This window comes from Piliocolobus tephrosceles, chromosome 3 (assembly GCF_002776525.5).
Source record: "Piliocolobus tephrosceles isolate RC106 chromosome 3, ASM277652v3, whole genome shotgun sequence".
In the NCBI taxonomy this organism is placed as follows: domain Eukaryota; kingdom Metazoa; phylum Chordata; class Mammalia; order Primates; family Cercopithecidae; genus Piliocolobus; species Piliocolobus tephrosceles.
The window spans coordinates 183751077-183769897 of NC_045436.1; the positions used below are offsets into that span (position 1 = coordinate 183751077).

Consider the following 18821-nt stretch of genomic DNA (forward strand, 5'->3'; position numbering starts at 1 on the left):
TGAGAGCAGCCCCCGCCCCGTCCTCATGACCCAATCAGATCTCACTATCCTGAGGCATTCCCCCCCCCACCCAATTCTGTCCTCAAGACCCAATCAGATTTGACTGTCCTGAGAGCAGCCCCCCGGGGTGTGTTGGGGGGAGGACTCCCTCCCCAGTGTCTAGCCAGATCTCACAGGAGAGCACTCACTATCCTGAGAGCAACCCCCTGGTGGAACTCCGTCCCCATGATCCAGTCACCTCCCACCAGACCTCTCCTCCAACATTGGGGGTCACAAGTGAACATGAGATTTGCCTGAGGACACAGATCCAAACCATATCCACTGTTACAAATAAAGATCCAAGTCATATCCGCTGTTAGGAATAAAGTCGCTGAGAACATTTTTTCCCAAGTCTTTTTGTGCACATGTGTTTTCCTTTGTCTTGGGTAAAAAATACCAAGGAGTAGGATTACCGACTTAGAGATTGGATTTAGGTTGAACGTCACATGAAACAACCAAATCTCTTTCCACAGCAGCTACACCATTTTGCATTTCCACCAGCCACACTGGAGAGTTCCTGGCTGTCCACTTGCTCACCAGTGTTTCTGGTGGTCTTTCATTTTGATTGCATCCATTCTTGCGGGTGTGCAGTGGTGTCGATCTCATTGTGATTTCATTGGAATTTCCCTGATGATAATGATATTCAGCAATGGTTTTTTTTCTTTTTTGAGACGGAGCCTTGCCCAGGCTGGAGTGCAGTGGTGCCGTCTTGGCTCACTGCAAGCTCCACCTCCCAGGTTCAAGCAATTCTCCTGCCTCAGCCTCCTAGCTAGCTGGGATTACAGGCGTGCACCACCAAGCCCATCTAATTTTGTGTATTGTAGTAGAGATGGGGTTTCACTATGTTGGTCAGGCTGGTCTCAAACTTCTGCCTTGGCCTCCCAGAATGCTGGGATTGCTGGCATGAGCCACCGCGCCTGACCTTTTTGTCTGTTCTTTATTGGGCAGGAGTTGGGAGAGTCTCTGCTTATTTTGGATACAGGTCCTATGTTTACATATTTATATAATTTATGTGAGAAACAGAAGGCAAGCCTTAGCTGTGGTCACTCTGCTGTCTCAGGCCAGGCTGCCTCAGGGAACCTGGGCCTTGAGATCTGGCCTGGCCTGAGCATTTGATGTCTTTGTGCCTCCACTCCCCACCCCTCCACTCCCTGCGCTTGAGATGAGGTCTTGCTCTGTTGCCCAGGCTGGAGTGCAGTGGCATGATCATGGCTCACTGCAGTCTTGAACTCCTGGACTCAAGCAGTCCTCCCACCTCAGCCTCCCAGGTAGCGGGGACCACAGGCACTCACCACCACGCCTGGCTAATTTTTAATTTATTTCTGGTAGAGATGGAGTCTTGTTAGGCTGCCTGTAGGCTGTTCTCAGAACTCCTGGGCTCAAGTGATTCTCCCCCCTCAGACTCCCAAAGTGCTGGGATTGCAGGTGTGGGCCACTGTGCCTGGCCTGTGCCTGTTTCTTAATTGGCAGAGTATGTGCAGTAAAAGGTGTACGACAGGGTCTTGGAGGTGCCTGGCGTGCCCTTCTTTAATGTTTTATACATTACTGTTATTTTAAAATAAACTGTATTGTTTTGAGTTCATTGTCGGTTCCCACGCAGCTGTGAGAAAAGATGGAGATCTTTTATATTTCAGACCCTTGCCCGGTTTCCCCATTGGTGACGGTCGGGATGCCGACCCTGGTGCAGGTGAAGCTGTGGAAGGCTCTGTCCCTGCAGGGAGCCCTCGTGCCACCTCTCACAGCCGCGCCATTTCCTTAGCCCCTGGAAACCCCTAGTCTTTGCTCTGTCTGTGATTTTGTCATCCGAGGGATGCTGTGTAAGGGGAAGTGCAGAATTGTTCAGGCGGTTGTGTGTGTCAGTAACTCGTTTCCTGTGGCGAGACTCGTCTGTGTGAATGTGCGCCGCTTGCCCAGCCAGCCACCCGCGGAAGGACATCTGGCTGTTTCCGGTTTTGGCTATTACAAATAAAGCTGCTGTGGCACTCGCATATGGGTTTTTTGTGAATATACGGTTTCATTTCTGGGATAAATGTCTAAGAGTGCAGTTGCTGGTTCACATGTGGTAATTATGTGTTTAGTTTGTTAGAAAACTGCCAGATTGTTTCTTGAGTGGCCATACATTCCCACCAGCAATGTAGGAGCGTATCAGCCTGGTTAGACTGCCGTAACAAAATACTCCACACTGAGTGGGGGAGCAGTAGAAATTCAGTCTTGCAGTTCTGGAGGTTCGAAGGCCAAGAGCAAGATGCTGTCAGTGCTGATTCCTGGAGAGGCCTCTCTTGCTGGTTTGCAGATGCTGCTTTTTTTTTTTTTTTTTTTTCTTTGAGACGGAGTCTCATTCTGTCACCCAGGCTGGAGTGCAGTGGCGCGATCTCGGCTCACTGCAAGCTCCGCCTCCCAGATTCAAGCAGTTCTCTGCCTCAGCCTCCCGAGCAGCTGGGATTGCAGGCGCCTGCCACCATGCTCTGCTGATTTTTGTGTTTTTAGTAGAGACAGGGTTTCACCATGTTGCCCAGGTTGGTCTCAAACTCCTGACCTCAAGTGATCCGCCCACCTCGGCCTCCGAAAGTGCCAGGATTACAGGCATGAGCCACCGCACAAGGCCAATGCTGCCTTTTTGCTGAGGGGATGCTGACACCTCTCGTGTGTCTTCATCTTACAAGGACGGCAGTCCTATTGGATTAGGACCCCACTCACAGGACCTTATTTATCCTTAATTACTTCAGGCCCGTCTCCACGTAGGGTCATCTGGGGCTTCCGCAGACGCGTTTTGGGGGCACACAGTTCGGTCCATAACAGTGAGTTTCTCTTTATACTCACCAGCATTTGGCGTCATCATTTTTATTGTGATCATCGTGATACGTGTGTAGCGATACTGCCTTGTGGTTTTGATTTGCATTTTCCCAATAGCTTGGGAGTGCTTCTTTGCCATCTGCATATCTTCAGTGGTGAAATGTCTGTTCATGTCTTTTGCGCACTTCCTGATTATGCTTTTTTGACCAAGTTTTGAGTGTTCTTTATTGTAGATACAAGTCCTTCGTAGACACGGGGTTTTCAAGTATGTTCTCCTAGTCTGCAGCTTGTCTCTTCCTCCCCTAAACAGGGTCATTTTGGACGCAGACTCAGACCAGTTAATTAAAAAACAAAACTGGGTCTTTTGCAGGTCCAAAGTTTTTCATTGTGAAGTCTGATTTGTTGTTTTTTCCTTTTATGAATCACGCCTTGTCACAGCTCAGGATTCTTAGCTCTTTATCTTAAAGCTTTGTCTCTTTTGTTTTTCTGAAAGTTTTAAACCTTCACAGTGGTGCATTTATGTCCGTGTTTATTTTGATGAGTGACTGTATGTGGCTGACGTTTACATGAAGCTCATCGTCCGGCACCATTTGTGGATCTTCCACGGAGTTGCTTCTGTGCCTCTGTCAGAAATCATCTGGATGGGCCCGGCGCAGTGGCTCAGGCCTGTAATCCCAGCACTTCGGGAGGCCAAGGCACCTGAAGCCAGGAGTTCGAGACCAACCTGGACAACACAGTGAAACCCCGTCTCTACTAAAAATATAAAACTTAGCTGGGCGTAGTGACACAAGTCTGTAGTTGCAGCTACTGGGGAGGCTGAGGCAAGAGGATTGCTTGAGCCTGGGAGGCGGAGACTGCAGTCAACTGAGATTGTGCCACTGCACTCCAGCCTGGGTGACAGAGCGAGACTCTGTCTCAAAAAAAAAAAAAAAAGAGAAATCACCTGGATTGGTTTGTGTGGCTGTTTCTGCAGTTTTCTTTCCATTCCAGTCATCTTTGTATCTGTCCCTCCGCCAATACCACACAGCCTTGAATAATTTAGCTGTATGGAAAGTCCTGAGATCAAGTCCAGGTATTACTATCTTTAAAAATTATGAAATATTTTAAAATGCGGAAAAATAGAAAGAGTAACGTATCAAACACCTGTGTCCTGATATCCAGAATAAACGTTAACCTTTTAACAAAATAGTATCTGGGACCGGGTATGGTGGCTCAACCCTGTAATCCCAGCACTTTGGGAGGCCAAGGCAGGCAGATCATGAGGTCAGGAGATTGAGACTATCCTGGCTAACACGGTGAAACCCCGTCTCTACTAAAAATACAAAAAATTAGCCAGGTGTGCTGGTGGGCACCTGTAATCTCAGCTACTCGGGAGGCTGAGGCAGGAGAATCGCTTGAACTTGAGAGGCAGAGGTTGCAGTGAGCTGAGATCACACCACTGCACACCAGCCTGGGTGACAGAGCAAGACTCTGTCCCAAAAAAAAAAGACAAAAAAGCACCAACAAAGAAACACAGCATCACTGATGTTACTTTTAACATCTCTAACGCAGTATCACTCACAGTGCAGGGAAAGCGTAAGGAAGATGAGCAGGAAGGATGTGCTTCATGTGGTGGATTGGAACCAAGGGGCGGGTGTGGCTGGAGAGGAGGAGGCTGGGGAGGCACCCAGAAGACCTGTGGCCCTGCTAAGGTCATGTGGTGCTGAGGCCTTTTGAGCCTTCTGCCTTTCCAGTCATGGCATCTGAAAATGAGGGGAGTTTTAGTTCCTCCTTTTTTTCATGTTTAATCTGTTTTTTAATTGACAGATAAAATTGATATCTTTGTCATATATGCGATGATGTTTTGAAGTATATCTGTATTGTGGAATGACCACATCTAGCTAGTTAACACATGTACTGCGTCATAGTCATCAGTTTGGGGGCATTTTTCAAGAATGGAATCTCTCGTTACTAACTGTGTAGTCACCATGTTGTACAGCGGTCTCTTGAGCTTATTCTTCCTAACTAACTGAAGTTTTGTGTCTTTTGTTAGTTTTTCCTTTTTGATCTTTATGCCTTTTATTAATTTTTCTAGCTTTCTTGCATTAACTAGGATTTCCAGTAAAATGTTGTCTACCAGTGCTGAAAGCAGACATCTTGCCTTGTTCCTGACCTTAGCAAGAAAGCACGATTAAGTCTTATGTTAGATGTCAGTTTTTTGTAGTTGTCATTTCTAAATTTTGTTGGTGATCTAGTGTTCCCCATTCTGCTATTGTCGTTTACTACAGTGATTGATTTTTTTAATGTTACACCAACCTTGCATTCCTGGGATGAATCCCACCTGGTCATGACGTATTATCCTTATTATGTTTTGCCGGAATCAATTTGCTAGTATTTTCTTGAGGATTTTTTGTGTCTGTGCTCATGAGTGATTTCTTTCCTTAATTTGGTCTTTATACCTTTCTTTGGTTAGTGTTACGCTAACCTCAAGAAATGGGCTGGGAACTCTTCTCCTCTCTCTAATGAAAGACTGTTTATAAGCTTGTTGTGATTTCTTCCTTAAGTGTTTGATGTAATTTAGCAGCGGAGCCATCTGTTTTCTATTTTCTGTTTCGTGGATTTCCATTTACTTCCTTTCATCTGTGTCTTTCCTCACAGATTGATTTATTATTTAAATATTTTAACAGTTGTGTTGAGATAAAAATGAGATATACAGGCTGCATGTTTTGAATGTTTCGGCTTGTGTCATGCAGGTTTGTGTGTGTCACACACTGTGTCTGCCGCGCTAATCAAGGCAGCGGACATGCACGTCGGTGCCACGTCTCCCTCCTCCCCACGGTGACCCTTCACCCCGCTTTCCTGTTCCCATCCCAGGAAACCACTGATTGACTTTCTGTTACTATAGGTTTGTTTGCATTTTGTAGACTTTTCTGTACACAAAGCTGTAGGTATGTACTCTTTTTGGTCTGGCTTCTTTTACTCGGCATACTGCTTTTTAGTGTGCCATTCACGTTGTTGCATATAACAGCAGTTTCATCCTTTTTATTGCCGGGTAGTGTTACAGCTGTGAATAATTTGTTCACTCACCTGTTGATGGACATTTGGGTTGTTTCCGTTTTTAGGCTGTTGCGCATGAAGCTGCTGGGTACGAGGCTTTGTACACACGCGTGCCCTCGTTTTTCTTGGGTAAATACACAACAGCCTAATGTCAGGGCTGGATTGTTGGTTTATGTTAACCTTTTTAAGAAATCGCCAATGATCATGAGGTCAGGAGATCGAGACCATCCTGGCTAACACAGTGAAACCCCGTCTCTACTAAAAAATACAAAAAAAAATTAACCGGGCGAGGTGGCCGGTGCCTGTAGTCCCAGCTGCTTGGGAGGCTGAGGCAGGAGAATGGCGTGAACCCGGGAGGCAGAGCTTGCAGTGAGCTGAGATCGTGCCACTGCACTCCAGCCTGGGTGACAGAGCGAGACTCCTTTTCAAAAAAAAAAAAAAAAAAAAAAAAAAAATTGCCAAAATGTTTTCCAGAGTGATTGTACCATTTTTCATTTCCAAAAGCTGTACGTAAGCATTCCAGTCACACCACATCCTCAGCAGCACTTGGTCTGGGCGGTTTTTAAATGTTGGGTATTCTGTTAGGTGTGGAGTCCTGTCTTAGCAGCTTCAGTTTGCATGTCTCTCATGGGCAGTGGTATGACACTTTGTGTGCTTGTCACAGGTATGTCTTTGGTGATGTGTCTATTCATATCTTTTGAGCATTAAAAATTCTGTTGTTTTCTGGACGTGGCAGCTCACACCAGTAGTCCCAGCACTTCGGGAGGCTTCAGCCCTGGAGTTTAAGACCCGCCTGGGCAACTTAGCAAAACCTCATCTCTACAAAAAATAAAGCAATTAGCCGGGTGTGGTGACACATGCCTGTAGCCCAGCTTCTTGGGAGGCTGAGGTGGGAGGATCACTTGAGCCCAGAGGTCGAGGCAGTGGGTTGTGAGAGTTCCTCTGCAGTCCATCCCGGTGACAGAGTAGGACCCGTCTCAGAAGAAAAAAAATTGTTGTTACTTGGATTTTTAAAATATTTTCTCGATGGAAGTCCTTTATTAGGTATATGATTTGCAAAACCTAGTAGTGATTTATCTTTTCGTTCTCTGACCGGTGTATTTCAGAAAGCAGAAATTCCTGAAGTCCATTTGTGATTATTTTTCTTTTACGGGTCATGCTTTTGTGCTCTATCTAAAAAATCTCTGCCTAACCACGGGCATGTGAAAGCACAGGTGGTTTTTGTACGTTGCTCTTATATCCAACAACAGTCCGGAATGCGTTTATTAGTTACAGTAGCTTTTCTTTTGCAGATTTCACCAGATTTTCTACAGATAAAAATATTTTCACTTCTTTCTTCATCTGGATGCCTTTTATTTCTTTTTCTTGATTGATGGCACTGGCAAGAACTTCCTCACAGTGTTATCCCTCAGTGGTGAGAACGAGGATCCCTGCCTCCTTCATTATCTTCGGAGGATCTGACTTTGCACCATCAAATGCAGTGTTCCTGTTGATCTCTCACGATGCCGTCTATCAGGCTGCAGAGGTTTCTTTCTGTTCCTCGTTTGCTGAGAGTTTTAAATTTCATGATGTGGTTTTTCCACTGCAGAAAGCTAAAAGAAAGCTAAGCAAATTAGACCCCAAAACAATAGAGTTAAATTGATTTTCAAATGTTAAACCAAGTCTGCTCTTGATGTCTTGTTGGGCATGGTTTGCTGTTTTATGAAGAATTCTTGGGTCCACGTTTGTGAATGATGTTGGTGCATAGTCTCTTTTATATCTTTTCCTCTTTTGGGCGTCGGAGAAGGAGGTGCCCTCTCTTGTTCTGGGTATTGGTGATCTGTCCTCTTTCTCTCTCTTTCTCTCTCTGGATCAGTCTGTCTAGAACTTATCAGTTTCGTTTGTCTTTAGAGAACTGCTTGTGGTTTTGTTTTTCCCTTCTTGTTGACCTCTGTTCTTAGGTTACTCGTTTCTGTCTCTGGAGTAGAGCAAGTGAAAGGCAGTGGCATATGCAGTGGGGATGTGCACACTGGGGCCGTGTGTGGGGGGCCGTGCACGCTGGGGCCATGTACGCTGGGGTTGTGCGTGTGGGGCTGTGCACGGGGGGGCCGTGCACGCTGGGGCCGTGTGTGGGGGTCCGTGCACGCTGGGGCTGTATGTGTGCGGCTGTGCACGCTGGGGCCATGTACGCTGGGGTTGTGTGTGTGAGGGTGTGCACGCTGGGGCTATGTATGCTGGGGCTGTGCGTGTGGGACCGTGCATGCTGGGGCTTTGTGGGGGGGGGCTGTGGGGGGGGGGGTGGTGTACGCTGGGGCTGTGCACGCTGGGGTTGTGTATGTGGGGCTGTGCACTCTGGGGCTGTACGTGTGGGGCCGTTTACGCTGGGACTGTGTGTTGGGGGGGCCATGTACACTATGGCTGTATACACTAGGGCTGGGGGGGGGCGTGTACGCTGGGGGCAGGTGGGGGGGGGGGGGCCGTGCACGCTGGGGTTGTGTGTGTGAGGCTGTGCACGCTGGGGCTATGCATGTGGGGCCGTGCACGCTGGGGCCATGAACACTGGGGCTGTGTGTGGGGCTTTGCATGCTGGGGTTGTGTGTGGTGGGCTGTGCACTCTGGAGCCATGTACGCCGCGGGGCTGTGTGTGTGGGACCGTGCACACTGGGGTTGTGTGTGTGGGGCTCTGCACACTGGGGTTGTGTGTGTGGGGCTGTGCACACTGGAGCCGTGTACACTGGGAGGCTGTGTGTGTGGGGCCGTGCATGCTGGGGTTGTGTGTGTGAGCCTGTGTGTTGGGGGGAGGCGTGTACGCTGGGGCCGTTATGTTTTGTAGAAAACTGCTGGCCGCAGCCACAAGTTAATTTGTATTTTACCTAGTGAAGGTGTTTTTTAAGCCTAATATGTTAAATAAAATCATAGTGTTAAACTGACAAGTCTTTTTAATTTTCAGGAGGGTTTGCATTTGTGTATGAAGCTCAAGATGTGGGGAGTGGCAGAGAGTATGCATTAAAGGTAATGAACCATTTAACACCTTCTCTGGATGTTTGACGTATGTAAGGGAACTCTCTGGTGACAGTGTTTTCAGGGATGCGTCCCTGTTACTTACGTTGTTTCCTTTTTCAGCCTGGACATACTTGTCCCTTTTACTTCTACTGAAGCTCAGCAGTCTTGGGTGCTGCAGGAGCCTTGGTCTCCGGCTTTGGGCTTCGCACTCCTGTGGGCCCTGCCTACCCTGCGGAGGGGGCTGTGCTGGGGGTGACCTCATGGTGAGGTCTTGGCCTCCATGTGCCAAAATAAGGGCTCTATGAATACAAGGAGTTTAAAAGCTGCTTGTAAGAAATATGTGTTGACAGCATGTCTGTAAATAGGGGTCACTGTGGGAGGGTCTATACTGTGTGGTTTTGTCCTGAGACGTAAGAAGGTCCCATGTGCTGGCACCATGCTGGGCACCAGGGTGGCCCCCCCCCTTGAGAGTGGGCGCAAGTGGGCCTGTTCTGGCGGTCTGCACGCATGCCGCCCCCATGTCTGCAGAGTGTCTCCGCTCTGCCTTCTTGTCTGTCTCATTTTACTCCGGCCTGTTTGGAGGAAAGGCTCCTGTTTTTGCTTTTTCTTGTGTCCTCGGATCACAAAGATCTTTCGAGGGTCTTGATCCCCTGTCACGTTTTTACTTGGGTCAAAGGTGGAAATGCATGAAACAGGGGGAGCTGTACTGGACGCATTGCGTTGCGCTCTCGCCTGCTTATGTCTGAGATGACGCGTCGGATGACGTGGGAAGGTAAACTTTCTTTCATCTTTTGTGTGTGCTGTTTCCTGATACAGAGGCTATTATCCAATGAAGAGGAAAAGAACAGAGCCATCATTCAAGAAGTTTGCTTCATGGTATCCTTTTCCTGGAACCAGGAGCCAGCACAGTGGCTTTGGCAGGCACAGGCCTGCGTCAAGCTGTGGCCACCAGTGGCCAAGAGGCTACTCTGTGACATTGTCTTTCATGTGTTAAAATCGGCTTTTTGCTTTTACCAAACTTACCTGTAGGGGACTTCTAGTAAGAAGCAGTTTTTTTCTGTTTCTTACTGCCAGGGTAGTAGTCAAAAGTTTCAGAAGTGTTGGGAATGGAGTTGTTCCTACCCAAGAGGTCTCCCTGCCCAGTGATGGGCTGGTCACCGCAGCGGATGGGCCGGTGACTGCCTCAGACTGCTTGTCTTTCCGCTCCTAGCTCTGTTCACCCGCTGACTGCCTGAGTGCAGGTTCAGGTGGACACGGCCGCTCCACAGCCTCCCTGCGCACTGCCCCTGAGGGCCCTGCCTCCTCCTGTTGGGCGCGGGACTGGCTTTGGCGTCGCTGTGGTCAGGTGTGTGTGGCTGGCGTGCCTGCCTTTGTCCCTGCCCTCTCCTGCGGCTTCTCCTGTCTCTGTCTGCCTTTCTTGTGCTTGTGGTCATCCACTGCTGTCTCCCTCATCTTCCGCTCTGACGTCTAAAATTGTAAGGGGGTTCATTCAAGTATTCTGACTTCAGTGTCTTAATATTGTATACATTTATTTTTAAGCGCACGGTACTGTGTACATGGTTCTGCACATTCTCCTTTAACAAGACAACTGCAGAAAAAGCTTTCTGGCCACCCGAACATCGTACAGTTTTGTTCTGCAGCGTCCATAGGAAAAGAGGAGTCGGACACGGGGCAGGCTGAGTTCCTCCTGCTCACAGAGCTCTGTAAAGGTAATGTCCTGTGAAGGCTGGCTTGGTGCATCTAACCCAGCGGAGGCCGGCCTGGTGCCTCCTGACCCAGCGGAGGCCGGCTTGGTGCTTCTAACCCAGCGGAGGCCGGCCTGGTGCTTCTAACCCAGCGGAGGCCGGCCTGGTGCCTCTTGACCCAGCCGAGGCCAGCCTGGTGCCTCCTGACCCAGTGGAGGCCGGGTTGGTGCTTCTAACCCAGCAGAGGCCGGCTTGGTGCTTCTAACCCAGCGGAGGCCGGCCTGGTGCCTCCTGACCCAGCAGAGGCCGGCCTGGTGCCTCCTGACCCAGCAGAGGCTGGCCTGGTGCCTCCTGACCCAGCCACACGGCTGTGAGACATGCCCAGCACCTTCTCTCAAGCTGTGTTGGTCTTAGAGGGAAGCGCGGGCAGCTGTCTGACAGGAGTTCTGTGAGAGACCCACGCTGACGCCCCGTGACCTCCCACCATCCGGGTGGGCCCCCTGTGTTGTCTCCTCACGGAGCTGTGGGCAGCCAGAGAGCCGGGCTCCCATCCTGCCTGTCTCCAGTGGCAGCACGGGGTGGAGCATGGTGGCGTTCCGTGAGCGGCGTTGAGCAGGGTGGAGGAGTGTCTGTCCTCCTCAGGGCTCTGGGTTCCCAGCAGGGTGGAGCGCAGTGGCTTTCCGTGAGCGGCGTTGAGCAGGGGTGGAGGAGCGCTGCTGTCTGTCCTCGTCAGGGGCTCTGGGGTCTTGGCGAGGAGAGGAGAGGCTGCAGAGGTGGACAACTCGAGGTCCCTCTGTGGGTGCATGAGGGTTGAGCCCAGGAAGACAGCAGAATGGCTCCGTGGTCCATTGGGCAGGACAGGAAGAGAGGCCAGTGAACTGGGGTGGTGCTTTCGGAGAGTTCTAGGGGCAGAGTGGGCTGTGTGAGTGACTGCGGGGGATGTCGTGTTGGTGTCACTGGAGCCCATGCTGACTGGCCTGAGACCTGGCCTAGCCTTGCTGAGCTTCAGGCTGTGTCTATAAAGGGGAAACAAGACCTGTGCCTCGGAGGGCGGCTCCACCCCCAGCCCCTGCCTTGTGCCGGTGCCCTCCAGAGCTCCTGGGCCAGGTGGCGAGGGGAAGTTGGGCACTCGGGGAGGCCTCAGAGCTGCGGCCTGGCCACTGAGGGGGTAGTGACACCAGTGGCTCCCCTGCGTCTGTCACCCAGGCAGGGAGAGTGGGGACAGGAGAGGCCGGGAGCAGCAGGAGAGACAGAGGCAGGGAACCCCACAGAAGGAAGCCTGTGGAGAGGGCACCTGCAGTCGCTTGAGAGCTGTTGTCCAAAGCCAGCCCCTGCTCAGCCGCCAGGAGGAGCTGTTCCCGCGTGCTGGCTGGCGCAGGCCAGAGGGGACAGGTAGGGATGAGGCAGCAGGTTAGCAGAGGGGGCGGCAGGAGGGGCGTGTGTCCAGAAATGGAGGGCGAGCAGGGGGGTTCTGAGCTGAGGGGGGACCCCCGCAGTGAGTAGGGCCCTGAGCTTTGTGGAAGGGGCCCTGTGCTTAGTGGAGGGGGGACTGCACTTAGTGGGGTGGGGAGACCCTTTGTGGGGAGCCTGCATTTAGTCAGGGGGCCCTGAGCTTAATGGAGGGGGAACTGCGCTTAGCAGGGTGGGGGCCCTTGCTTTGTGGGGGGCCTGCATTTAGTTGGGGGGCCCTGAGCTTGAGGGAGGACTGCGCATAGCGGGGGGGCTCTGTACTGCTGGGGGGGGGTGTCCCTGTGCTACGTTGGGGGAGCCCTGCGCTGAGTGAGGGAGGGTGAACCGTGGGGTGTAAGCTGCTTGGATGTATCGACTGCACCTGTGAGTGCCCTGTCGGGCAGGGTCTCCTCTCTGCAGCTGTGCTTGGGCGGAGCTGGGTGAGACCTGACTGCCTACGTGCCCCTGGCTCGGCCCATGCTCCTCTGCCTGGGGGTCCCACCTGGCCCTTCCTTGGTGCCACGCCTGGCAGCCGGCCCAGGCCCCTCTGCGGCCCACCAGCGCCTGTTGCCAGGGTTGTCCCGATGTGGGTGGCGGATGGGTGCTTGACGTGGCTGAGAAGTCTCGGGGGTGAGGGGCGGTCAGAGCCACCTGAGGGCTGAGGAGATGCTGCCAGGTAGCCTCAGTTCCTCAGCTGACACTGTGGGGATGTGCCGCTCGTGTTTCTCAACGTTGTGTTCTGCAACTTCAAACCTGGGGAAAACTTGAAGGCAGCACAGGGGGCATCCGCTGTCCACTTCCTGCTCATGGGGTTCCCCAGACTTGAGCATGTCCCACGGCAGCTTTCCCTTTCTCCATTCTAACCATTTAAAAAAAAGTCGCAGACATCAAGACCAGAAAGTCTCATAACCCTGTACAGCCTGAGAGAAATTCCATGACGGCCACCGCTGTTTGTGCCCCTGAGAAGATCCTTGCGATTTGGTGAGGCTGTGCTGTGTCGTCTGTGCTGGGTCCTTCCTGTCCCTGTTTCCCCCACCCCTGTCTCCCTGGTCCGTGACACGCTGCTCCCAGCCCGTCCCGTGCGTCCAGGCAGTCCGTGCTGGGCTTTCTCCCCCGTCCCTGACACGTCGCTCCCAGCCCTTCCTGTGCGCACACCAAAGCCTCGTCAAGGCTCCTGTGTGTGGTCGGTTGAGGTGTCTGTCTTGTCAGTCTCTGTTGTCCATGGCACTTTTTTCACTGGATGTCCCTGGGCTTGGACACCAGCTCCTGGGCTGCGCTTCCAGGGCCTCCCACAGAGCTGGGAGGTGCTGAAACCGTGGGATGCAGATTCCTCCGGCGCACGCGTCACACCATGGGGCCTCCCGCTCGTGGTGTTACTCGTTGTCAGTTTTCATTATGAAAGAATATGTGCTCACTGACAAAATACAAATAACACAGAGTTAGGCCGGGCATGGTGGCTCACACCTGTAATCCCAGCACTTTGGGAGGCCGAGGTGGGTGGATCACTTGAGGTCAGGAGTTTGAGACGAGCCTGACCAGCATGGCGAAACCCTGTCTCTTTTGTATTGTAAAAATACAAAAATTAGCCAGGCATGGTAGCGGGTGCCTGTAATCCCAGCTACTCGGGAGGCTGAGGCAGGAGAGTCGCTTGAACCCGGGAGGCGGAGGTTGCAGTGAGCCAAGATCATGCCACTGCACTCCAGCCTGAGGGACAGAGCAAGACTCCATCTCAAAAAAAAGAAAAACCCAGCAACAACCCAGTGGGTGCTTATAAAAATGGGATTTTACTTTATATAATTTTCCTTTTTAAAAAAATTTACTGTTATCAGGCATATTTTTTTTGGAGACAGGGTCTTGCTCTGTTGCCCAAGTTGGAGTGCAATGGTTCATAGCTCACTGTAGCTTCAAACTCCTGGGCTCAAGCGATCCTCCTGCCTTAGCCTCTGGAGTAGCTGGGACTATAGGCGTGCACCACCATGCCCAGCTAATTTTAAAGAGTAAATTTTTCCTAGAGACAGTCTCACCATGTTGCCAGGCTGGTCTTGAACGCTTGAGCTCAAGCAGTCTGCCCATCTTGACCTGCTGTAGCACTGGGATTACAGGTGTTGGCCACTGTGCCTGGCTAAGTTTTGTATTTTCATAGAGATGGTGTCTCACTGTGTTGCCCAGGCTGGTCTTGAACTCCTGGGCTCAAGTGATCCTCCCGCTGAGGCCTCCTGAGGTGCTGAGATCACTGGCGAGGGAGCTGCTCAGGTGTCTTTCCACACCGTGCGGTCGCTTCATGCCATCCAGAAGGCTGCTTGGTTTTCCTGGTGTGGATGCATCACTGCGTCTTCTGTTCGAGGCCGTGGGCTTCTTCCTGGGGCTGCAGGCTGCCTGCTGTGTGCACCTTGCCCCACCCTCTGCCCAGCACACTTGGGGCAACTTGAATAAAGGCCAGATGGGGCTTCCTGTTGGTCTAGTGATGGATGTTTTGCTGTTTATGTCCCTTGCTCATCATGTGGGAGATCAGAAAGCCTTTGCAAGGGGGAAATCTTGGCTCTAGACATCCCGGCTTTGGAAAGCTTGAGCGGCATGTGTAAGAACTGAAGCTGCTTGGTATCCGGTGTGTTCCCAGGATAGTGTGCGTCAGGGAGTGGCGGGGGTGGGGCCGGAGCCAGCGGCTCAGCGCTGCTCCTGCATGGGGTAGTGTGGGAAGGAGAGGGGTCGGGCCCAGCCCCTCAAGTCGTAAATACATGAGGCAAACTGACACCTGCGCACCCTGCCGGCACGCTCCCAAGGACTGTCTGTCTGGGGCAGGTGTGCGGCTGGAGAGCTGAGCCGCAGGGCTCTGGGGATGGCACAGCTGTGCCAGGGGAGAGCCGCGGCATCTCTGAGAAGCTCCCCCGTGCAGCTGCAGGTACAGGGTTCGCTGGAGGCCTGGAGGTCGGACTCCGGGGATGTGCCCGGCCCCTCCCGTGAGGCAGCCCCTCCAACGCCCTCTCAGGGAAGAGCCACGTAGCCGTTCCCCACTCGGCCACATACAGAATTTTTAGTTTTGAACACCCCATTCTCACTGAGAATGAGGCACTGAACAGGGAGGCCAGTGACCGCTGACACGGACTCGCCCATCCATGATGTTGGAGCCAGCGTAGAGGGCAAACCACCCCCACTCTGACTCCCCGGGCCTGGCCTCGCCTCTCCCGGGTCTGTTCCTCTCTTTCTAAGCCTGGCCTCGCCTCTCCTGGGTCTGTTCCTCTCTTTCTAAGCACCCTGTTCCTCCTGTGGGTGCCCCTCATTTTTCCTGAGAGCCCCCCTGTTTCTCTGAGGGTCGGCACAGAGCTTTTAAGGGAGCTGTGGTGGGGGCTGGGAGGGCCTCCACCTGGGGTTGAGGGCCAGGGCTGGCAGAGCTGGGGGAGTCGGGGGGCCCTCAGCTGGGTGCCCGGGGACTCTGCGGCAGGTGGGGGCAGTGCTGGGCCGTGCTGGGGGCACGCACGTGAGTCCGGTGTGTGAGTCGATTCCAGTGTGGCGCAGCCCGAGCTGTGGTGGGTCCCATCCGCTCTCACACCGTGCCTTTGTTGTCAGTGGAGTTGAGTCGGCTGCACGCTCTGCTGTGTGCGGGCACCAGGGGCTCAGTGACTCGCCAGACACAGCTGACCCATGCCTATGCCAGATCGCTGGGTGGCTCAAAGACCCAGGGGGAGAATGAGTCCCAGGAGAAGGGCACACGTTTAGGTGGTTTGGGCAGAGCTGGTTCCCTGGGAGGTGAGCGGAAGGGGCTGTCTGGGAGGCATCCTGGCCGCAGAAGCAGTGTGCGAGGGGTCCTGAGGCCGGGAGGAAGGGAGGCCGGTGTGGCTGGGGACACAAGCTTTGGCAGTGTGGGGGAGACCCTGAGTGCGGGTTCCGTGGGTGGTGGTGCTGGCCTTGGCTCTGGGGCTGCGTGGGTGGTGGCCTTCGGGGCATGGAGTGGGATGAGCAGAGGGTAGAGAGCAGAGGCAGGAGCTTGGGGCTGAAGAGATGGAGCACAGGATGCAGAGGCTCCAGGGGTGATGCCACACGTGGGCTGTGGCCAACTGAGATGGGCAAGACCTGGGGTAAGATCTGGGTAGGAGCAGGATGGATTGGGTCTGCGCATCTGTGGGGGCCACATAGGGGTGCTGGGGTGACTGGTAGCGTGAATGCTCTGGTCCCCAGCAGGTCCTCAGCCCTGCATGCCGTCCCGGCTCCACACCCCTGGTTTCCTGGTTGGGCCAGGGCAGGGGTACCTGGAAGGTGCCAGCCACGGCAGGACAGGTTCCCTGGGGTGTGGGCTGTGTGCAGGCATTGAGACTGTGTGAATGTGAGAATGATCATTTGTCATCTGAGGACACTGAGTGTTCACTTAGAGGTTTGAGCACTTGTGTAGTTGTACTCATCTCTCTGTGTGTCCATGTTAATGACATGCCTGGCTCGGTTGCCAGGACGCAGATGTAGTTCTTATGTTAAGGGCTCACAGACTCGGCTGCCGGGACACCGATGTGGTTCTCACGTTCACGGCTCGCAGACTCAGCTGCCGGGACGCCAGTGTGGTTGCTGCTTCAGTGATGCTTGGGTGTCTTGCCCCCTGGCCACTGCTCTGTGACTTGACTGTGGGGCTGCTCCGGGCCCACCCCTGCCGCTGGGCAGTGGTCCCACACAGGGCTGTGGTGGGCATCCTCATACCCGCAGCCCTTTGTGCAGCAGCTGAAGGAAATGTGGGAGCGGCACTCAGGGTGAGCTCGACTGGGACTGCGACTAGAAAAGGCTATGTGGCCCAGCGTGGCACAGTCTGTAACATGGCCCAGCGTGGCAGAGTCTCTAATGTGGCCTGGGGTGTGGCAGAGCCTGAAGCATGGCCTGGCATGGCACAGTCCGCAATGTGGCCTGGGGGGTGGCGTGGAGTCCGTAGCGTGGCCTGGGGGTGGCGGAGTCCATAGCGTGGCTCAACATGGCGGAGTCCGTGGCATGGCCCAGCATGGCGGAGTCTGTAGCGTGGCCCGGGGCGTGGCGGAGTCCGTAGCGTGGCCCAGGGCGTGGCAGAGTCCGTGGCGTGGCCCAGCATGGCGGAGTCCATAGCGTGGCCTAGGGCGTGGCGGAGGCCGTAGCGTGGCGGAGTCCGTGGCGTGGCCCGGGGGGTGGTGGAGTCCGTGGCGTGGCCCGGGGCGTGGCGGAGTCCGTGGCGTGGCCCGGGGCCAGGGAGGGCAGAGCACTGATAGCTCCACGGTGATGCTAACAGGAGAGGGTGGTGACTGCAGATTGTCCAGGTTCTTGGCGTTTTGAACAAATTGGACAAAACGTCCAGCCGAACAAAGAATGAAGCAACAAAAGAATGGAAGCAGGGATTTATTGAAAACGAAAGTACACTCAACAGCGTGGGGGTAGCCTGAGCAGCGGCTCAAGGGGCTGGATGCAGAACTTTCGCGGGTCCACATACCCCCAGAGGTTTCCCACTGGCCACTTGGTGCTCACCTCATGTAAACGAAGTGGTAACCTGCCATCAGCCTGATGGTTGCAGAAAGCAGCCAACCAGAAGGTCACACTCCTGTGCCAACATCTGATTGATTAGGAATCAGATTGGAGGCAAGGTTGAAGTTACAAAGTTGCAAAGGAAGAGGAGACCTGCAGTCAGGCAGTTTCCCATCTGCCAGGCAGAAAAGGTCAAAGGGAGTCAGTCACCTCTGGTCCTTTGTTCCTCAGGCGTGGGAAGTTCGAGTTTTCCTCTCCATTTAGCTCTGGGAAGTCCAGGTGAAACAGCGTTAGGTTCCTGCCTCCAGACCTTGTTCTCCTGCCTCCATGTGAGTTTCATTCTCTTTTAGGGCAGCTGGTGGAATTTTTGAAGAAAATGGAGTCTCGAGGTCCCCTGTCGTGCGACACGGTTCTGAAGATCTTCTACCAGACGTGCCGTGCCGTGCAGCACATGCACCGGCAGAAGCCGCCCATCATCCACAGGGACCTCAAGGTAGCGGCTCCCTCCACACGCGGCTTGCAGCCTCTGGGGGGTCCCGCTTGGTTAGGATGTGAGGGTGAGAGCAGGTGAGGCTGTACCATCTCACCTAGAAGATGTGCGTGAGCCTCTCAGCGGTGAAAGCGGATCTTCCAGAAACGTCGCCTTTCCAGCCCTGAAGAAAATTACCGTCTGTCTCACAGGCCTTTGCTGACAGAGGGGATGGCCCCACCTCTGTGCTGGGGGCCGTCACTCGCAGCCGGGGGTGCTCACAGCCTGGAGCTTCCGTCTGGAATTCCAGGTCCCCGTGCTGGGCGCTTGCTCACTCCATTCTCCGTGGGGAGCTGCGGACAAGGGTGCTCGGCTCGCCAGTGGTGTCAGTTCAGGCCCCCCGTTCCTGCTCACCCCACGCTCCCTCCTCAGCCCCCCGGAGGTGTTGGCCCAGGCCCCCAACTCCTGCTCACCCCGTGCCCCTTCCTCGGCCCCTGGGCAGTCCTGCACTCCACAGTCCCTCCCTGGTTTGGCCTCTTGGAGCCAGGAGGAAGCCCGGCGCTCTTCTGTTTGGCCCTGTCACCCGCGCTGGGATGGGGGGCTGGACCCCTTACCTGCTCAGCTTGAGGGGAGCTCTCTGCACTTCCTGACTGTCCCCCCACTGCACCTCCCATTCCGTTCATGGGCAGACTCCCCTGCCCATCTCTGCTATCATCACAGGTTTTTCTGAGGCGTGGCATCCCAGGGTTGCTATGATGTGGGCATGAGCCACTGGCTGCAAGTAACAGGGCCGCCCTGCCTACCACACCATCACCACACCGGTGCTTCTGGGCTGGGGCTGGGCCTGCGCTCCGTTCCTGCCCACCACACCGCCACACAGGTGCTTCTGGGCCGGGGCTGGGCCC

At 53.8% G+C, this 18821-nt stretch overlaps 1 protein-coding gene across 3 annotated transcripts in view; it reads left to right on the forward strand.

Moving 5' to 3' along the window:
• The window catches only part of GAK (cyclin G associated kinase), an 81058-nt gene that overhangs the window by 8332 nt on the left and 53905 nt on the right, over positions 1–18821 (forward strand). For all 3 annotated transcript variants that reach the window (XR_002730554.3, XM_023206732.2, XM_023206733.3), the window contains exons 2-5: positions 8798–8859; positions 9667–9726; positions 10445–10559; positions 17798–17940. Coding sequence is in view for 2 of the 3 variants with exons in the window: in XM_023206732.2 (XP_023062500.1) it covers positions 8798–8859; positions 9667–9726; positions 10445–10559; positions 17798–17940 (380 nt within the window). In the remaining variant the exon portion in view is untranslated. The remainder of the gene's footprint in view (positions 1–8797; positions 8860–9666; positions 9727–10444; positions 10560–17797; positions 17941–18821) is intronic.